The sequence below is a fragment of the Carassius auratus genome, chromosome 22 (assembly GCF_003368295.1).
Source record: "Carassius auratus strain Wakin chromosome 22, ASM336829v1, whole genome shotgun sequence".
NCBI lineage: Eukaryota > Metazoa > Chordata > Actinopteri > Cypriniformes > Cyprinidae > Carassius > Carassius auratus.
The window spans coordinates 6,107,805-6,127,186 of record NC_039264.1 but is presented as its reverse complement, the minus strand read 5'-3'; the positions used below and the strand labels follow the sequence as shown (position 1 = coordinate 6,127,186).

At 39.3% G+C, this 19,382-nt stretch overlaps 3 protein-coding genes across 5 annotated transcripts; all 3 read left to right on the top strand.

The window, feature by feature from the left end:
• The first annotated feature begins 401 nt into the window (after nucleotides 1-401).
• Nucleotides 402-2,585, top strand: LOC113040640 (biogenesis of lysosome-related organelles complex 1 subunit 1). The gene is made up of 4 exons (XM_026198926.1): nucleotides 402-574; nucleotides 1,072-1,144; nucleotides 2,075-2,207; nucleotides 2,301-2,585. Exons 1-4 carry the CDS (start codon nucleotides 514-516, stop codon nucleotides 2,409-2,411), a joined length of 378 nt encoding a protein of 125 aa, XP_026054711.1. The 5' UTR covers nucleotides 402-513; the 3' UTR covers nucleotides 2,412-2,585.
• A 1,093-nt stretch (nucleotides 2,586-3,678) lies between these two features.
• On the top strand, nucleotides 3,679-7,009 carry LOC113039514 (retinol dehydrogenase 7-like). 2 transcript variants are annotated; one of them, XM_026197407.1, is made up of 6 exons: nucleotides 3,679-3,830; nucleotides 4,827-4,892; nucleotides 4,977-5,302; nucleotides 5,373-5,631; nucleotides 5,742-5,905; nucleotides 6,204-7,009. In XM_026197407.1, the coding sequence occupies exons 2-6, from the start codon at nucleotides 4,876-4,878 to the stop codon at nucleotides 6,422-6,424; spliced, it is 987 nt and encodes a 328-aa protein (XP_026053192.1). In that variant the 5' UTR covers nucleotides 3,679-3,830; nucleotides 4,827-4,875; the 3' UTR covers nucleotides 6,425-7,009. The 2 variants fall into 2 exon arrangements, with proteins under 2 accessions (XP_026053192.1, XP_026053193.1); XM_026197408.1 differs by having other exon boundaries at nucleotides 3,711-3,830; nucleotides 4,854-4,892.
• Nucleotides 7,010-8,054: 1,045 nt separating this feature from the next.
• LOC113039513 (glutaminase liver isoform, mitochondrial-like) lies at nucleotides 8,055-13,632 on the top strand. Of its 2 annotated transcripts, XM_026197405.1 has the most exons (18): nucleotides 8,055-8,280; nucleotides 8,426-8,525; nucleotides 9,081-9,202; nucleotides 9,305-9,434; nucleotides 9,511-9,590; nucleotides 9,667-9,830; nucleotides 9,913-9,971; nucleotides 10,398-10,430; nucleotides 10,787-10,845; nucleotides 11,464-11,530; nucleotides 11,617-11,667; nucleotides 11,756-11,932; nucleotides 12,203-12,334; nucleotides 12,434-12,526; nucleotides 12,669-12,730; nucleotides 12,829-12,905; nucleotides 13,004-13,067; nucleotides 13,147-13,632. In XM_026197405.1, exons 1-18 carry the CDS (start codon nucleotides 8,093-8,095, stop codon nucleotides 13,301-13,303), a joined length of 1,815 nt encoding a protein of 604 aa, XP_026053190.1. In that variant the 5' UTR covers nucleotides 8,055-8,092; the 3' UTR covers nucleotides 13,304-13,632. The 2 variants fall into 2 exon arrangements, with proteins under 2 accessions (XP_026053190.1, XP_026053191.1); XM_026197406.1 differs by lacking the exons at nucleotides 8,055-8,280; nucleotides 8,426-8,525; nucleotides 9,081-9,202; ... (2 more) ...; nucleotides 9,667-9,830; nucleotides 9,913-9,971 and adding an exon at nucleotides 10,138-10,296.
• Nucleotides 13,633-19,382: the final 5,750 nt, after the last annotated feature.

Here is a 19,382-nt window from a genome sequence, read left to right as displayed (position 1 = left end):
AAATACACACATAAAAAACACGTTATGCTTTTATATTTAATATGTAATATATTTTATAGAAATAATATACATTAATATAAATATATACATTTTTATATTTTCAAAATATAATGTATGAGCGTGTGTTTTTACATACATAATAAGTCTGAACAAAACACACACAAATATATTATGCAAACAACATGTTTTATTTTGGATGCAATTAATTGAGATATAGTAAACATTTTGTGATTAAAATAAATTTTTATAAGATCGTTTTATCATTCAGTCAAGTGCAGTAGGCCAGCTGTAAGCACTCTGTGATATAATATATATATATATTTTGAATCGTTTAACTAAACTTTTATTTTGAAAATGTCGTTTAAAAAATATCATGTACGTACTGTCCTTCCGCGCTTTCCGTATGTTTTCGAGACGACTGATCATGTGAATCCAGGGACTGCCAAAACGTTTGGAGAAAATTGACTTTATCAAATGAACATATTTTATTTTCGTTCACAATAAATAGCCGAGATGCTCTCTCGTTTATTAAAAGAACACCAAGCGAAACAAAACGAAAGGAAAGAATTACAAGGTTTGTGTTTCTGTGGATCTCTACCGACTAGCACTGATAGGCCTTTTGATATAAGATTAAGTGTCAAGATAAAGATGCATTTTAATATTTGTCCGTCAAATGTATTTAAGAAAAGATGGAGCTGATATAATGTTATAAGTAATAAAATTCGTTATTCATTTTTTTTCGAGTCGCAAATTCTTCTTAGCAACGATTGAAAAATGGTGTACACACATGAATTTGTGTATATTTATATATACATAATAAATATATACAGTATAAACACATATTATGTAAACAAAAGCATTTATTTTGGCTGCGATTAATCGTGATTAATCCTAATATATGTATTTCATTACTTGAAATGAAAGTAATGGAAAAAAAAACAACCACCCCCCCCCCCCCAAAAAAAACAAACAAAAAACAAATCAAAACAAAATCACTTGATATTAAATTATTGCTTTATTATTATTATTATAAAAATTTCTTTTTATATAAAATGCTTCTATATGGTACAGAAAGACGGAGACGAGAGGCCATAGCAGCTGCAACATGTTTAACAGAAGCCCTGGTGGATCATCTCAATGTAGGGTGAGTCGACAGTTTTATATGTTTGTAAAGGTACTCTAACAGGATTATATGATCAGTTCATGTGATCACTTTGGTCATAATCTCAGTCTTTGTTTGAACGTTATGATGAAATTCTGAGAAAGCAGATTAGAGTTGCATGGTTGGATGCAACGGAGAATTGTTCTTGGAACAGACAGATTTTATGCAAACAGAATAGTTCACCCATTAATAAAAAATGCTGAGCATCTACTCACCCTCGGGCCATCCAAGATGTAGCTGAGTTTCTTTCTACATCAGAACAGATCTGGGGAAATTTAGCAATCACATCAGTTCTTCACCAGTGGATCCTCTGCAGTGAATGGGTGCCATCAGAATCCAAAACAGTGTGTCAATTAACATCTTGTAAAGAGAAAAACAATGCATTTGTAAGAATTAGTTTTAAACCATTGCTTCTGGCCAAAATATTTCTTTCTCAGGTGATAAAGTCATCTGGTCTGAATCAGGAGAGAAATCTGCATGGATCAAGCACAATAAAAACAGTCCAAAACCATTCTAAACAAATATGTCAGTGGATTTTGATGTGAGAGGACAACAGGAGTTGAGATTTTTCACCGGAGAAAGCAATATTATAGATTATGGACTCGTATTTTGGTAAGAAGCGACGGTTTGAAGTCAAAGCATCTAAATGATAGTCTTGTTTCTTAGAAACACGCAGCTTTTCAGAAGGTATTAACTGATGGACTGGAGTTGGATAAGTGTGGATTACTGTAGCCATTTAGAATCATTCTGATGGCACCCATCCACTGCAGAGGAATGCAAGTGATGTGATGCAAAATTTCTCCAAACCTGATGAAGAAACAAACTCATCTACATCTTAGCACATTTTTGAGATTTTCATTTTGGGTGAACTATTCCTTTAAGCCATTGTAATGTATAAGTATCTCTGTTCAGGGTGGCGCAGGCGTACGTCAACCAACGCAAGCTGGACCATGAGGTGAAGACGCTGCAGGTTCAGGCCAGTCAGTTTGCCAAGCAGACGGCCCAGTGGATCAACATGGTTGAGAACTTCAACCAGGCTTTAAAAGTACACAATCTCTTTTATAAGTGGATTCATGTGTGAATTTAGTGTTGCAACTGGTGAACTGTGCAGATTTAATGAGAGATCATTCCTGTACAGGAAATCGGAGATGTGGAGAACTGGGCGAGAAGTATCGAGATGGACATGCGGACGATCGCGACAGCTCTGGAGTACGTGCACAAAGGCCCGGTTCAGCCCACATCCTCATGACTGGATGGACTCTGATGCTCCAAAATGAGCAGAAACACCAGATGTTGGTGAAACTTGGGACACTTGAGACTTCTGTGTCTCATCTATTCCAGTAAAGAATTGCTGGAACAGCTGTTTATTTCTGATTTGGTTCATTTTTATTTTTATTTTACATAATATGCTTGTATAATAAAAAATATCTATAGTGCTATAACTGCTGCGGTGGAGCATTTTAACTCCAAAAGTTCACCTTCACAGAAACACTGTCCTGCTTCTTACTTCATACAAACTGTTTTGACCAACATTTGACAAGTGTTTTCCCTTCGGTCTCAGAAATTAACATATAGTAGCAACCAGGATTACACGATTTTCCTGCCTCTTTTTAGCTTTATAGATGTAACCGTGAGCTAAAATAGATTTAATACGTTTTTGTGGGATTTCACAGTTTGTTAATTAATTTTTACTGAACCCGTGTTAAGCCGTGCACGCACTGTGACGCTACATAATCCACATTTACAACAAGGGCTTTCAGCCTCAGGATTAACATAAGGGGACAGAGTAAAATGTAAAACTAAGAAAATGGATAGTAAGAACAGAATGTGGCTGGTTTAAATCCAGATTTTACATGTTGGCCCCATGGGACTGCATAAGATGGTTTTAGGTCTATAAGACTATTTTTTACCATTTTTGATAGATGGATGTGAATCCAATTCGGAACTAAATTCAGTTCCAATTTACTATGTCCCGAGCAGAGCAAGGAAGTATTTATTAAATTAGTTGTAAAAATATAAAAGCCTATTTGGTTTGGTCTGGTTCTGTGATCCAAGGTTCACACCGGGGCCGGAGAAGGAAAAACATTCTCACCAGACCCTGAGGAAGACACATAATTCTCCAGAAGTTTTCATTATACAAGTGACTGCTGGGAAATTGAGACCATTTTACCAATTGCACAGAGATCTTTACGATATATAATTGTATATTCTAATTTCTAACTATTATTGTTTCTTTTTAAATAAGTACTCATATTTAATGTAGTCTCTCCATTTTTAGGAGGCCATAAAAACTTCACATATAATCATCTGAACAAAAATAGAAATTATTTAAAACTACTGTAGACAAAAATGTCCCAGTCTGGCATCACTGGATGCTCCTGTCATTGCCTAAGTGTCCTGTCAACCTCCCAAAAACCGATTCGATTAACCTAAAAATAAAGCGAATTGGCATATTTCTCCTCAAAAGTTCCTCCCAGCCCAGCTATTTGTGGCTCACGCTTACACAAGCCACACAAAAAAAGGCCTAACAGCAATACAGTGGGATTGGAGATTAGAAATTGTGGCTCTGGCTGATAGAATCAGCTTTAGGGATAAAGACGCAGACCCACTTCAGATCACTCACCAAACACGTTCAGGACCTCCAGCTCCAGAGCCAAGAAGGGAAAAGGTAACTCTGATAACTGACGACTTTATCTGATAGAAGAAGAATTTCTTGTTTTTTATCCTCAATGACAGTGAATTCATATGTATTTAAATGTGTATTTTTAAATAAGTTTTTATTTACCAAAAAAGGGTATTGTTTTTAAAATATATTTTTTACTTGAAAACATGTGAAATGTAATTATCTTGAATTATTAATCAGGTTAATGTGAGTATTAATTTGATGTACTACGACATTTGTTAAAATAATTGACTTTTGTTTTGCTAAAACATATTCTTATTTTTCGGGACTATGGTATGATTGGTTTAGAAGTTTTGGTTATTTCCACTTAGATTCTTTAGCAATGTCATATAATCTGGAAATTAGTTGCAAAGTATTGTATATATACAAATTTATGCAATTAATATCAGAAAGCACATTAATAATATTTGATGCAGCCCTGTTTGTTTCAATAATTAATTAGCGTACATACCTCAAAGCTTAATGTGCATATAGAAGCTCAAATGGTTGGTTTTGTCTTATTGGTTGCATTGTAGCGGAGAGATGAATCCTCAGCCTTTCTCTTTACTAATTAGTCGCTGTAGCTAATAGGGTTTGTGTTTCGGTTTTACAGGGTTTTCAATTTAACAGCATTCTCTAAACCGTTACGCTGATACCAAGGCTCCCTTTGTTTCATAAGAGCCTTAGCTCAAGATTTCTCATGTGCTCTGAAAAACAACAGTGTTACTCATGTTAGCGCCCTGTGACTGCATAATCTAGAACCAAGAGGAGCAGTGTGCATGGGTCAATAATGTTCGATAAGCCTCCAAAGACGTCATCACAACATACAGGTCTTACCAGTTCTGAGTCAATTTGTGGAATTTTTTTTTTTTAGTGGTAGTTCACAGTACCTTTTTGAACTGGTTTTTGTTGGATTTTGGGATTGCATCCTGACGCTTCATAATTACACCTGCATTGTTGTGTTTTTTCTTTCTTTTACGTCATTGGCATTCTACCAAAAAGCAACTGTTTACAAAACATCTTTCGCAGAATCACTCAGGCGGCAGAAACGATGTACGAGTACTTGAGGTAAGAATGTGTCTGATTAAAATCAAAACACAAAGCAAACAAACCAAAGACTACATACAGTTTGTATGCATTTTGTGCTTACAGTAACAATTGCACATGCACATATGTCTTGGGTGCGTTTGTGCTGCTATGGGTTCTGGTGTGGTTCTACCGGGACAACTTGGAGATCACCAAGGTCTCGGAGAAACACGTTTTTGTGACCGGTTGCGACTCTGGGTTCGGATACCTACTGTGCAAGCGCCTGGACAAACGTGGTTTTCGCGTCCTAGCCGGGTGTTTCACGGAAAAGGGTGCAGAAGATCTGAAGAGCGCGACAGGACCTTACCTGAAGACCTGCATCTTGGACGTGACCAGCGCGGCCAGCATTCAGAAGGCTTTGGAATGGACCAAAAAAGAAGTTGGAGATAAAGGTTTGTTTCAGGTGAGACCTCAGAGTAAGATTTAGAAACAAGTGTGACATATTTGTTCGCAACTTTCTAGGACTTTGGGGTCTGGTGAACAACGCAGGACGCTCCCTTCCCATGGGTCCGTCAGAGTGGATGAAAATCGAAGACTTCCAAAGCACGCTTAAAGTCAACATGACTGGCATGATCGAGATGACCATGGACTTCTTGCCTCTGGTCAAAAAGGCCCGTGGACGACTGGTGAATGTGGCGTCAGTGTTGGGAAGAGTGGCAGCTAACGGCGGAGGATACTGCATCTCAAAGTTCGCAGTGGAGAGCTTCTCTGATTGTCTCAGGTATCACACTTCAATCAAAACTTAGTTGTTGTCTTTTTTTCCAGCAGTTTTGACTTTTGAAACCACCTCTACGTTTATTATTAATAGAATACCTTTTGATGTAATTTCAGGAGGGATATCCAAAATTTTGGGGTCAATGTGTGCATCATTGAACCTGGTTTCTTCAAGACTCAGGTGACCAGCTTAGAGCCCATCGAGAGGGAACTTCATCGCCTCTGGAACCAACTGACCCCTGAAGTGAAGGAGAGCTATGGAGACAAATACTTGGATAAATGTATGCTATTTACGCAAATTACTACTTTTCTCCATTTCTCCATTCTCTTTCAATAGTCTTGACAATAAACATTTTATAATGCAACAGAAAAAAAACATTTTTGGTTTCCCAAAGAATCTTTCAGTGAACAATTGTTTAAAGCACCACAGTGTGAAGAACATATAATAAACTTTTTCCACTATAAGAACCCTTCATGCATTGAAAAGTTCCAAGTATGTTAAAGGTTCTACATTGAATCATAGTGACGTACATTCATTTTTAAGAGTATAGTCTATTTAGACACTCTTTGTCTCTCCAGACATCAATATCCAGAGGCTGATCATGAACACCATATGCGACTCTGACCTCAGTAAAGTGACCAACTGCATGGAACATGCCCTGATGGCCGTCCACCCAAGAACACGCTACAGCGCAGGCTGGGACGCCAAGCTCTTGTGGATTCCCTTGTCTTACATGCCTGCTTGTGTTGTAGATATCGCGCTGAAGCTGGTGTTGCCAAAGCCTGCAAAAAGTGTCTAGATTTGGTAGTAATCTTGGGCCACATATGTTTAACTCTTATATTTCATTTCCCTCTTATGATACACTATAGACACTCTATTTTTGGGTCTTACTAATGGCGCTTTTCCACTGCCTGTTATGGCATGGTATGGTTCACTTTTGGGGGGTTTTCTACTGGATACAGCACCTGGTAAGTTTTTTAGTACCACCTCGGTTGGGGTTCCAAGTAAACGTACCGTTACCAAACATGATTCTTAAACTGATCACTGATTGGCTGGAGAGAATCGTCACTACCTGCGTCACAGAGACACAACAGAACCACTGCCAGCGAAAGAGATCGAACGTAACTGTTTTGAACGAGTGAACCTTTTTTTTAACAACCCCAAAAATGGTTGTTTCGTTGTCAGTTGAGGACGTTCAGATGTTCTTCTCATTGATAGCAGAGGAGCGGAGATGGGAGAGTGAGAGCTAGATGGGACAACACGTAATGACTAATTTTTTCAACAAATAATAATAATGCTGACAAATAATGCTACCGATCAGATTAGTATTTATGGTACTGTAAGGGGTAGGTGTACAAGTTAATATTTTATTAATACCTTATTAATATCACTTTTCGCTATCGCACTTTCCGCTTTATCGCAATAAATTGAAGGTAGCAAAATCTGACAAGGTAGCACAAATCGTCAAAACAAACAGAATAATCGCACCCACTCTAAAGCGGTACTAAACTGCAGTGGAAACGCACACCGAGCCGTGCTGTGCCATACTGAACCATGCCAAGCCGAGTCGTACCAAGCAGTCGAAATGTGCTAGAAGTAACTAGAGTTTATAAACACTGTGAATTTAATAGTGCATTTATGATGCAAAGTTATCTGGTAACTTAACATTATCAGTAATTTTGTATATTTATGAACCATTATACATAGTTACAATGTGCCTTGAAACTGCATCACCAGTTTTGCCTGTTGGTCATCTAATGTAGATGTGTTGCTAAAGTGCCACCTACTTTGACTTTTGGCGTTATATTTGTACGAAACTGTGAGAATTACTGTTTTGCAGGGAGATTGAGTTAATATAACTGTATAAACATGATTCAATAAATGTTATAAGAACATTTTCTGTGCACAAATCTCTTCACAGAAAGAAAGAAAAACTGCTTAAATCAGCATGCTGGTTTACTGTTTCAAGCTGAACTCGCCATAAAACCTACATGGACTGGTTTAAGCACTTTTCGTTTTTGATGTTGTTGTTTGTTTGTTTTCAGTAGGACAGCTAGCATACTCTTTAAAAGTCCTGAGATAATATACTTAAAATGTATCATATTTATTTACTTAAAATCCCTCTTAGAGAACATTAATCATTCATTAAACTGTTTGTTCTGTGCTATGATGATTTGAATGAAATGTAGCCTAAGCTTATAAACATTTCAAAACATGCTGTCTAACGTCATGGCATGAAGTCACTCCTCCCCCGATGTTTTAACAGTAAAGTTATAGTTATCTAGTAATCCGTGACAGTGGACTTGCCCTCGGTGTTGATAAAGTGCCTCTGGCGTTCACCGGATTCCACGCGCACCTGTTCATGCGCCTCAAAACAAATAGCCGCGCGAGACTCTGGACACCGTTATTTGCGACACGGAATAGGTTGATTTCCCCTTTTAACGCTTGAAACTTTAGATTTTGTCTTATGATGATATCTTTCAGGACCCTACGACTGACTAACGTCGGAGTTGTTGGTTTACTGGCGAAAGACATCGCAAAAAGCAGCTCAACATGTCAGAATGTGACGCGGAGGTCGTTCAGTTTATCTTCGCGCATTCACGCGAGTCAAGAATTTATCGCTCGTGCATCCGCGGATCTACCTACATCGAAAAAGTGAGTCACTTATAGGATAAATCAAATAGTATATAAAATCAGTAATGCATAATTAAATGTTTGATAAATATGCTAATAAACTGAAATACCTGAACTACAGTATGTCTGGTGTTGGCATATGTCTAATTTTGTTTGATTAAAACAGACAAGTGACCAATAAAGGTCTGTTCTCTGGAGTAGAGGACATGCTTTTCTACACTATAACTGAAGGAGCAGAAAAAGTTCCTGTGTCTCATTTCATTGCTGTGAGTTTTTATTTTAATTTTATTTATTTACATATGTATAATCATATACACACAAGTTTTAACTGGATTTTAAAATCTTTGCACTAGCAGTTTTCCTAGTCTGCTAACTTTATAATAACACTGTATATGGGCAACAGCGGGGAGGTCCTACATTTACTCAGTGGCATGCTGTGTGCTCAGTTACTATCATCAACCCCCTATGTTTCCTGAAATCTGATTCGGTCATGAAAAGTCTGGGACAAAACACACAAACGTTTATCCAGACTTTGTGGAACCGGTTTGTGTCATCAGTTATGTAATCATTAATAATGAAAATCAATAAACAGTATAATATAAATGAGATGCTTTTTCTTATTAGATAAAAATCTTCAGTTTGCCAGGAGGATGATTTTTTTATTTTGTTTATGTTTGATTATTGTTTATTCATAGTCTTGTTTTGTTTACATTTATTAGTGTTTAATGTTTGCGCGACAAATGCATTGCACAATGGCATTACACAAAGTAAATTTGTGAATGATTGTGAAAAGACAGAACAGTATCTTTCCCGTCTTACAGGCAGTGAAAAGCACCGGCCTTCTGACCTCTGACCCCAGATTGCGCGACTGCATGGAAAAGATTCGCAAAGCTGTCCAGGAATCAGCCGGTGAAGTCATGATGGACCGTGAGCTGTTCCGAAAGTGAGTATTCGGTGAGGTCAGGCAATACAGATTCACAAACTTCCTGCAGAAAAGGAATACTTGGTAATTTACTGATTGCAAAGATTTCTAATATCGCGACAGGTGTGTGGGTGGCAACATAGTCCTGCTGAGTCTCGCTTTCAGACGGAAGTTTATCATTCCAGAATTTGAGGCATTTGTGGGTGTAATAAATGATATTTACTACACATCAAAACTTCAACATGATGGACAGGTAGGGATGTTTTTAATCCATTTATCTCACTTATTTGTATAGCTACCTATACAATCCTATAATTTTTCTTTTTTAGGTTGCAAAATACATTCCACATCTGACCAAGTTCAGTCCTAATCTTTGGGGTGTTTCTCTCTGCACAGTGGATGGACAAAGGTGAATGTATAAATCTGATGCCAGTTTTTCTAAAATATGAAATTGTTGTTTTTTTAAATACCCTCTTTGATTTCAGACACTCAGTGGGAGACACAAAGGTGCCGTTCTGTTTGCAGTCATGCGTGAAGCCGCTTGAATACGCCATTGCTGTACACGAGCACGGCACGGAGCGCATTCACCACTACGTAGGGAAGGAGCCCAGCGGATTCAAATTCAACAAACTCTCACTAGATGAAGAAAGTGGGTGGGAAAATTAATTTATTTACAATTAATAACAATAATTTAATTCATTAATTGAGTGGAGTGGTTTTTCTGTTCTTAGATAAACCTCATAATCCCATGGTCAATGCTGGAGCAATTGTCATCAGTTCACTTATTAAGGTATACAAATTTTATTTTTTTTAAATATTTTCTGGTGTGTTTTTTTGGTGTTGAGTAGGTTTGTGTTAACAGTATTTTCTTGTTTGTCTGATTATCAGCTCTGCACGACTCCCAGACAAACACTGATATATTCACATGTATTGGCATGCAGACAGGGCCAAGAATGAGATTGATTTAACAAACCTTTGACCCAGAATCCTGCTCTGTGTGGACAGACCCAGTGCAACTGCTGCACGTGTAGCAGACTGACCTTGTGAAGCTATGAGCAGCAGTATTACTGGTCTGGACTAAATCCAGTCTATTAAAAGTGCCCTTTACACTAGATGTATGTGACTTGTGCTTTCTAGGTTACCAGAGCTTTCAGGACAGCCTAGAAAGAATAAAATTCATGAGTTTTGCTGAAATTTTACTGTTGTTTTTCTACAGCCAGGTGTCAACAAGGCCGAGAAGTTTGACTATGTAAGTTATAACCTGTGGAAAGTAGCCATTTTAAAAAAAGATAAATCAACCTTAATGTTTTTGAGAACTTCTATGATTATTTATTCCTTTAATGCTGCAAAAAGTAGACAATTATCAAAATGAAAGTAAGGCTATTAAAATCCAAAAGGATAAACAAGTAGTGCATACAGCTTTTCAGTTATATTACAAAGTCATACAGTAGCTTTGTTTTAGGTAAAGACTGAAATTCTTTTCCACAGATTTTATTCCTTGAAAATATAGTCTTTTTAGGCATCTGTAAAATGTATGTTCTATAAAATGACTGTTTTCTATAACAAGTCTATGGAGAAATTAACTGTCTTGAGTCACTTTCACAGGTGATGGAGTTTGTGAAGAAAATGACAGGCAGGGAGTATGTGGGCTTCAGCAACGCAACGTATGTTTTTCACTTTATCATTTTGCACAAGTTTTTGCACCTTGACTTAAAAGGAACACTTTTTTTGGAAATAGGATCGTTCGCCAACTCCCCCAGATTTAATAAATTGAGTTTTACAATTTTTTAATCCATTCAGCCGATCTCTGGGTCTGGGGATAGCATTTTTAGCATAGCTTAGCATACATCATTGAGTCCTATTAGACCAGTAGCATCGCACTCAAAAATGACTAAAGCGTTTCAGTATTTTTCCTATTTAAGATTGACTCTTCTGTAGTTATATCGTGAACTAAGACCAGTGGAAAATTAAAAGTTGCGATTTTCTAGGCCGATATGGTTAGGAACTAAACTTCAATTTCGGCGTTATAATCAAGGAACTGTCAAGTGTGAAGAGTCAAGTCTTAAATAGGAAAAATATCGATACTCTTTGGTCATTTTTGAATGCAATGCTACTGGTCTAATAGGATTCAATGATGTATGCTAAGCTATGCTAAAAGTGCTATCCCCAGACCCGGAGATCGGCTGAATGGATTCAATAATGGTAATACTCAATTTATTAACTCTTGGGAAGTTGGAGAAAAAAGTGGAGTGTTCCTTTAAGTCAAATTTCCATTTCAACAGGTTCCAGTCCGAGAAGGAGACAGGAGACAGAAACTACGCAATAGGATACTACCTAAAAGAGAAGAAAGTTTGTACTTTAGCATGCTTTAATTAAGCAAACTAAAAAGGTGTTGTTTATTCTATGCAAACACAGCTATGACGTCCTTTTTACAGTGTTTTCCTGTAGGGGCGGATATGATAGACGCACTGGACTTCTATTTCCAGGTAGGTCCAGTTGACATTTTTTCACTGTTAAATCAAACATTTAATACTTCTGGTAATCCCATCAGACTTTCCTTTCTGTCCCTCAAAGTTGTGCGCCATAGAGGTCACGTGCGAGTCTGGCAGTGTAATGGCCGCCACACTGGCTAACGGAGGCATCTGTCCAATCACAGGAGAGAGAGTTTTGAGCACCGAAGCCGTACGAAACACGCTGAGTCTCATGCACTCCTGCGGGATGTACGACTACTCGGGACAGTTCGCTTTCCATGTGCGTAAAAGGATTGTTTCTACATGGCTTGAATTGTATGACTTTCAGTCCGGTTTAAATAATTTTTATTCAGAAAATAGCTTATTTGAAAGGACATTTAAGAGTGAAAATTTATTAGGATTTTGTGTAGCCACTAGTTATTGGAAACTTTTACGCAATATGATACTAAAAACTTTTCTGATAGCTTTTTGTAACAAATTGTAATTATTTTAATCGTACTGACACTTGTCATAGTAATGAACCATATGACTTTATTTACCAACACGTCAGGTTGGATTACCTGCTAAATCTGGTGTGTCTGGCGCTGTTCTCCTGGTGGTGCCGAACGTGATGGGTGTCATGTGTTGGTCGCCCCCTGTGGACAAATTTGGGAACAGCGTCCGTGGAATTCGCTTCTGTCAGGTGCTTCAGTTATCATCCTGTTGGTTTTACACCCCCTTTTTAAATTCTCCATCATAAATTTAGTCTAAATGACTAATTTTGTAACCCTTCCATAATAAGGAACTGGTGTCTATGTTCAACTTCCACAATTATGATAATCTGAGGCACTTTCTGAAGAAGCAGGACCCTCGCAGACAGTCTGGTGATGACAGGGTAAATCTAAAATTACAATAATAGCTTTCACATCAACCAATTTTAAACACCAGACGTTGAGAAGATACCCTATATTAAGCCCTTGTTTTAGACTGATTAATAGTTTCAGCAATTAATGTACAAAAGTATTTTCTTTTCTTAGAATAAATCAGTGGTGAATCTGATGTTTGCAGCCCACAGTGGAGATGTCTCAGCTCTGAGAAGGTCATTTTATATACTTCACAATGTCTTTATTACTCCAAATTTTTGAATGCTACTGAAATATAAATGGCTCATTGCCCTCTTTCTCCATTGTTCCTCAGGTTTGCCCTTTCATCTATGGATATGGAGCTGAAGGACTATGACTCTCGTACACCTCTTCACATAGCTGCTGCAGAGGGTAGAATCATTTTCTGCAAACATAAAATAATCTTTCTGTCCCAAACATGATTTATTAATCATGCACATAATTTGAAATCTATGTCTTCTCTGTTTTAGGTCACATGGATGTTGTGCTATTTCTGTCGCAGTCCTGCAAAGTAAACCCTTTTGTGAAAGACCGGTACAGAGTCCTGTTTCTTTCCATGTTTACCTTCAGCTTCTTCCTTTTGGTGATAATTGACCTCATGTCTCTTATTCAGGTGGGGAAATATTCCCCGGGATGATGCCATGCAGTTCGGTCATGAGGATGTGGTGAAGGTCTTGGAGGAATATGAGCAAACCTACAGTCTGCAAACATCTCAGACTGACAGAGAAAACCATAGTCATCAATCCAAATGTTCATCTCTGGAGGGATGAGAGTAATCTGCTGTGAATTTACCCTATTTAAGACTATAGATTATGTAATTAGATATTGTTAAAATAAGGTCACTAACATGGAAATTTCTCTGGACAGAGATAAAAAGCGAACTATATTTTTATGTGTAAATATTAAATATTTGTACATAATTTGTTATATATTGTAGTTTGACATATCTTCTTGGAAACTTCCTTGGTAATGCACACTAATTTCCTATTTAATACTGTAAAGTGCTTTGACTATATGTATAAGCACTATATTGAATTGACTTATACAGTGTAGAGTGTACAGTATTTGTGACTAATAAACAAATCCAACCATGCCAAAACAGAATCTTATGCTGATAATATTCTCTTTCTTATTATGTTGCCACACTATAGGTTTTAAAAAAGGTTATAATAAGGCCTTCTATATGTAAAACATCTAGGGTGACCATACGTCCTCTTTTCCCAGGAAATGTCCTCTTTTTGGACCTACAACGATGCGTGAAAAAATGTCCAGGACTCGGTTGTTGTTGTTGTTTTTTAAGAAAGGGTTAGTTCACCCAAAAGCCTCCTGTAACAAATCGATGCGTTTATGTAAAAAAAAAATCAATATTCAAAACGTAATAATCACTTTAATCTAGCTTGCACTCATTGTTGTAAACTAAGAAGTCCCGGGGGAATTAGGTATGAGGTCAATCTCCCTCTTGCTGAATCTCTGACCATTGCCACTGCTCCCGCAACAAGTTTTGCTCCTGCGATTCTTGTGTCAACTCCTTTAAAAATTCTAATATTGTATCTAATTTTTCGTGCATCAGGGAGCCGCTCTCAGGATGCGGTGTTTTTAAATATTTTTAAATGAGCGTTTCTGCTGTTTCCTTTCACTTTCGATTTCGCGATCACACGCACTCAGTGTTAAGTGAGCACATCTAACAAGATATTTGTCAATGAGCTCTGGATCTGTTCACCAGCAAATACTCAAGCCTGCAACCCGCCCCCTACTGTCCTCTTTTTGAAAAACTAAAATATGGTCACCCTACATAAATCTATAACCCAACAACAATCTAGAACAGCCTTGCAACCACCCACAAAATATCCAAATAAATGAAACCCGATTCAGAAGGCCTTAGGAACTGCATAGTAGTGATATTATGATGCCAAATGTCAATGAGCAGCCTGTATTTTAGTACAACATCAAGGTGGATCTGAATCGTTCGACTTGAAGCAGCGCTGCACGCACAGAAGGATCACTGTATGACATTACCGCGAGAGCGATAAGAGACCACACATATCCAATGCATTCGAATCGCTCTCGCCGTACTTTGATGTCATACAGGTGATCATTCTGTGCGTGCAGCGGTGCCTCAAGTGGAACGCGCCTAATATAACTGCTCTCCCTCTCTCATAACTGCATATAAAATATTGATACGAGCCGTGACTGTTTCCTACACGTACAGGTTATTTTTCAGCAATAGGAAACCGGGACGTTTGGTTACCCTGTGTGTGTGTTCTTGTATATGGTTTATAAATATCTGAAATGGGTATTAAAATGTAAACATGGTTTGTGAGGACAATTACTGTGCTCTCGTAAACCAAATGGCTTTAAAAAAATACTATACAGTGTTTAATAGAAATTTTAAACATGCATTTTTCGTGATGGATGGAGGTAGTGTATGGGGATATACAGTATAGAATACTGTTACGTTTATGGAGAGTCCCTGTAAACTACATATGCGTGTGTGAGCGAGAGAGGGAGAGAGAACTAAAAAGGCATTGGAATCATAGACAGTAAAAGAAATGGACACAGCGACCCCATTGGAACTCAATTGAGACAAATGAAGCCCAGTTTTAGCGTTTTTTAGCACTTCCGTTTCTGACGCGCAGACTCAAACGAAGCTTGACGACGTCAGCAACCTGTCTGACAGATGTACATCTTCTAGTAGCTGTGCGTGCAAACTGCCATCTTTAATCTTGCAGAGATGGCGAGCTTGAGCGGGGAGTTCTTTGGCGTGAATGAGCAGGAGTAAGTATTCTGATTAATTATTTTGTATAGCATTTTAAAATGTAACGCCAGTACGCCATATTAAGTTAATTGCCTGCGAGCTTCTCCTCTTGTCTGTAAGGTAATGCGACAGAGAGCCGAGTGGTTATGACGCAATCGTTAGCCTATTTTTACAAAAACTGTTTATACGGGGCCATAATGTAACATAGAAGGTAATGGAGCCCTTTATACATTGTCGTGTATCTTTAGAAATAAATAATGGACAAACGGAGTCGTTAAACGCCTCAGATGTAAAGTTATTCGCTGTCAAAGTGACGCCAAAATGAATGGGAGTCAATGGGAATGCTAACGCAAGTGAAGTTCTGCTAAAAGATGGCAGCCCCCACCCGACTTCAACTTCCGGTCGAGTTCCTTGCCCCTTGATTGGAATACGTTGCTAGAAACATCATACAGCGCTCGCTGTTCCTGTCAGACTTCAGCTGCCGTCTTCGTATTTCTTCTTCTGTGGTTTTCCTAGTTCGTGATTGGTCAACTTCAGATAAATCAACAAATCGGCTCGTTCAACAGCACAAATGACACGAATTCAAACCGATAGCTCACAAACTTTTTAGACATGTTTAAAAATGATCGGGAGGTCGGGAAGTGCTCGTAAGCCACTCTGCTCGGCTCGTAATTCATCGCAAATGATACGAGCCGCGACCATACGAGAATACGCGATTTCCACACGATTGAAAAAAATCGCATGCGAACTCGTACGACAGCAAAAATCGCACCGTGTACGCCCACCTTAAAATATCCGCTTGATAAATATAAGGCCTGGTTCACACGGGACGATTTTAAAATTGTCGGTCGATTTTCCAAACCTGAGAGACCCCACACACGGCGATAAAAAAATCACGGGTCTACAGTTTTGGTCGTTCAGTGTGTGGTGTGCAGCCACACGGCAATATCAACACATCACACACGAACCGATTTGACTCCCGAGCATTCCCAGGTCAGACGGGAAATCTCGCAAAATCCCTCGAGATCAAACGTGACTTTAGAGTAAACAATCATGGCGGACGAAGAGGATGCAGTGGCCATAGTTTGTGCTTTGTTTTTAACGGAAAAAAAACATAAGAAAAACAAGAAAAGGCGATGGTCAAAGAGGTGGAGACAACGCGAGCATTGACTATACTTGCTATATCATGATATGGAGATAAGTTGTTGTTTTATCTCATAGAAATTTTGTTACGTACTACACAGATTAATAACCGTTGAAATAAACGTTCATATATTCGTTTCCATGTACTCTGGTGGACTGCAGTTGTGGATGTAGTTATGCCCATCGACTTTATTTGTATTTGTTATATTTGTTATATACGCCGGCTGTTTTGATTTTGTTTCCTGGTACTTCCTCACCGCCTCGTCACCTCGCTTTCTGATTGGTTACACGCCAGAGTCCACAGGCTGCGTGATTGTTTGTCCTCGGGGGACACCACACACGAGAAGAAATCGGGCCAAATAAATCCAACATGTTGGATATCCCCGATTTGAGATCGGAGCGGTCCCGACATTCTTCCGAGCAGAGGAGAGCAGTCTTAACACACCACACACGGCAGGAATATTTGATCAGATTATTTTAAGATAATCGGAGCATCCTAAGATTGTCGGAAGGGCTGAATCGGGGTTAAAATCGGCCCAATTATCCTGCCGTGTGAACCAGCCTTAAGAGAGACGGATACATCAGCCACTGAACCTACCCCATGAATCAGCAACATGGTAGTCATAGCCAAGCCAGACAAAATAAAGATATGTATAGACCCAAAACACCTGGATCATCAAGCATTACAAAGATCGCATTACCACATGCCAACACTGGAGGGCATCCTGTATAAACTTTCCAAAGCATGTCTGTTTAGGCTGGCGGACGTTAATGATGCCTTTTCACACTGTAGACTGGACAATGAGAGCAGTTTTATGACAACTTTCCGGACACCAAGGGGCGGATGAGATGTAAACTTCCTTTCGACATTTCAGTGGCACCTGAAATCTATCAATGAAAGCAACACAAGCTGTTAATGGGATTCAAAGGCATAGAGCCCTTTGCAGATGACATATTGGTCATTGGCTGCAGTGACTCGGACTCAGAAGCCAAGTTAGATCACGACAAAAATCACTAATGGAACGCTGCAAAACCATGAAACTCTGAGCAAGAAAAAGCTGCAGTTCAAAAACACATATTATCAGCAGAAGGCTTACGGATCAACCCAGAAACAAATTAAAGCTGTTCTGGCAATGCCGATACCACAGGATGTGAAGGCTGTTCAATGCTTCATCGGATTTGTGACATATCTGGACAAATTTCTCCCACGGCTCTACGAGGTGTTTGAGCCACTTCGCTGACTGCTGGCTTCCCAAACATGACGAGGCGGTTCAAGAAATAAAACGCATGATTACGGACATGCCCGTTTAGAAGTACTACGACACTGACAAGCCAGTGTCAATACAAAGCGACGACAGCAAGAACGGCCTGGGCTGCTGTCTGCTTCAGCAGGGGCAACCTGTGGCATTTGCCTCTCGGGCACTGAACAACACTCATACTGAACAAAACTATACCCAAATTGAGAAAGAATACTTGAGCATAGTATTCGCTTGTCAGAGGTTTCATCACTATCTATATGGCAGGGAGACAATCACAGCTGAAACCAACCATAAACCCCTCATGACGATTTTTAAGAAATCACTCCTGAGTGCTCCCAAAGTCTTCAAAACATGATGTTGCAGCTGCAAAACTACAACCTGAATGTTGCGTAAAAGCCTGGCGTGGTGATGTACATAAGTGATACGCTGAGCAGAGCAGCGCTTAACAAGCAGGTGTCCAATGAGCCTGCACTACTACAACGTGCTGTGAGCATCATAAAGCTCCGAGGCTGTGTTCTCATGCATAGATCAAGCACTACACCTCAACGTGACTGACGCCAGTCTCCGTCAATTTGTAACGAGACAAAAGCTGACGGGGCTTTGCAGGTGCTGGCAAAGATCTTGCTAACTGGCTGGCCAGAGCCCAAAGATGATGAGCCGCTCTTGGTGCACGAGTACTGGCCCTTCAGAGATGAACTGAACATTCATAATTATGTGCTATTCAGAGGTCAGTGCGTTATTATACCGAAAGCACTGAGAGCAGAAATGCTGACTCACATTCATGCCACTCATATTGGAAGATAAGCCTGTTACAGACAGGCAAAGGAAACTGTTCTGGCCTGATATGAGAGGTGAGATAAAATATTATGTGGCCAACTGCTCTGCATGTAACGAGTATGCACTCAAGCAGCAAAGAGAAATGATGATGTCCCATTAGATTCTCGTCCGCCCCTGGAAAATTGGAACTGTATGCGTATGATGGCAGGGAATTTCTTATAATAGTGGACCACTACTCGGATTACTGTGAAATTGATCCGCTGCCAGATCTGACAGCAGACACAGTCATCACACACTGTAAAGTTCAGTTTTTCACGTAACGGGAAGCCGGATCAAGTTATTATTGACAATGGGCCGCAATTCGCTTGTGAGCTGTAAAGAAAATTCGCAGGACATGAGGGGTTTGTTCGTGTAACATCTTCACCCCAGCACCCCAATCTAACGGAAAAGTCTGTATCGGCAGTAAAGATCGTAAAATCACTACGTAAGAGAGCATAGCTCGACGGGACAGATTCATGGCTAGCAATTGTCTACTGGCTAAACACACCCACAGAAGGATTAGAAAGCAGTCCCGCACAGCGACTCATGTCCCGTAGACTTAGGATGGGACTTCCCATGGCAAACAGTTTGCTCTTCCCCAAGGTGGTAGAAGAAGTTTCGGAGAAACTGAGGGGGAAATAGCGTACGATGAAATCCATTATGACGCGAGAGCCAAAGACCTCCCAGAGCTTAATGCCGGCGAACACATCAGAATGAAACCCCTGCCAGGAGACCACACGGGCCGGTGGAGGAGAGGCTGGTTTTTAGGAAAGGTGAATCCACAGTCTTATGTTGTGAATGTGCATGGCACTTTATACAGACATAGCCATGTGGATTTGTGGAGGGCTGAGCTTTCCGACTAGCTTAATCACCAAG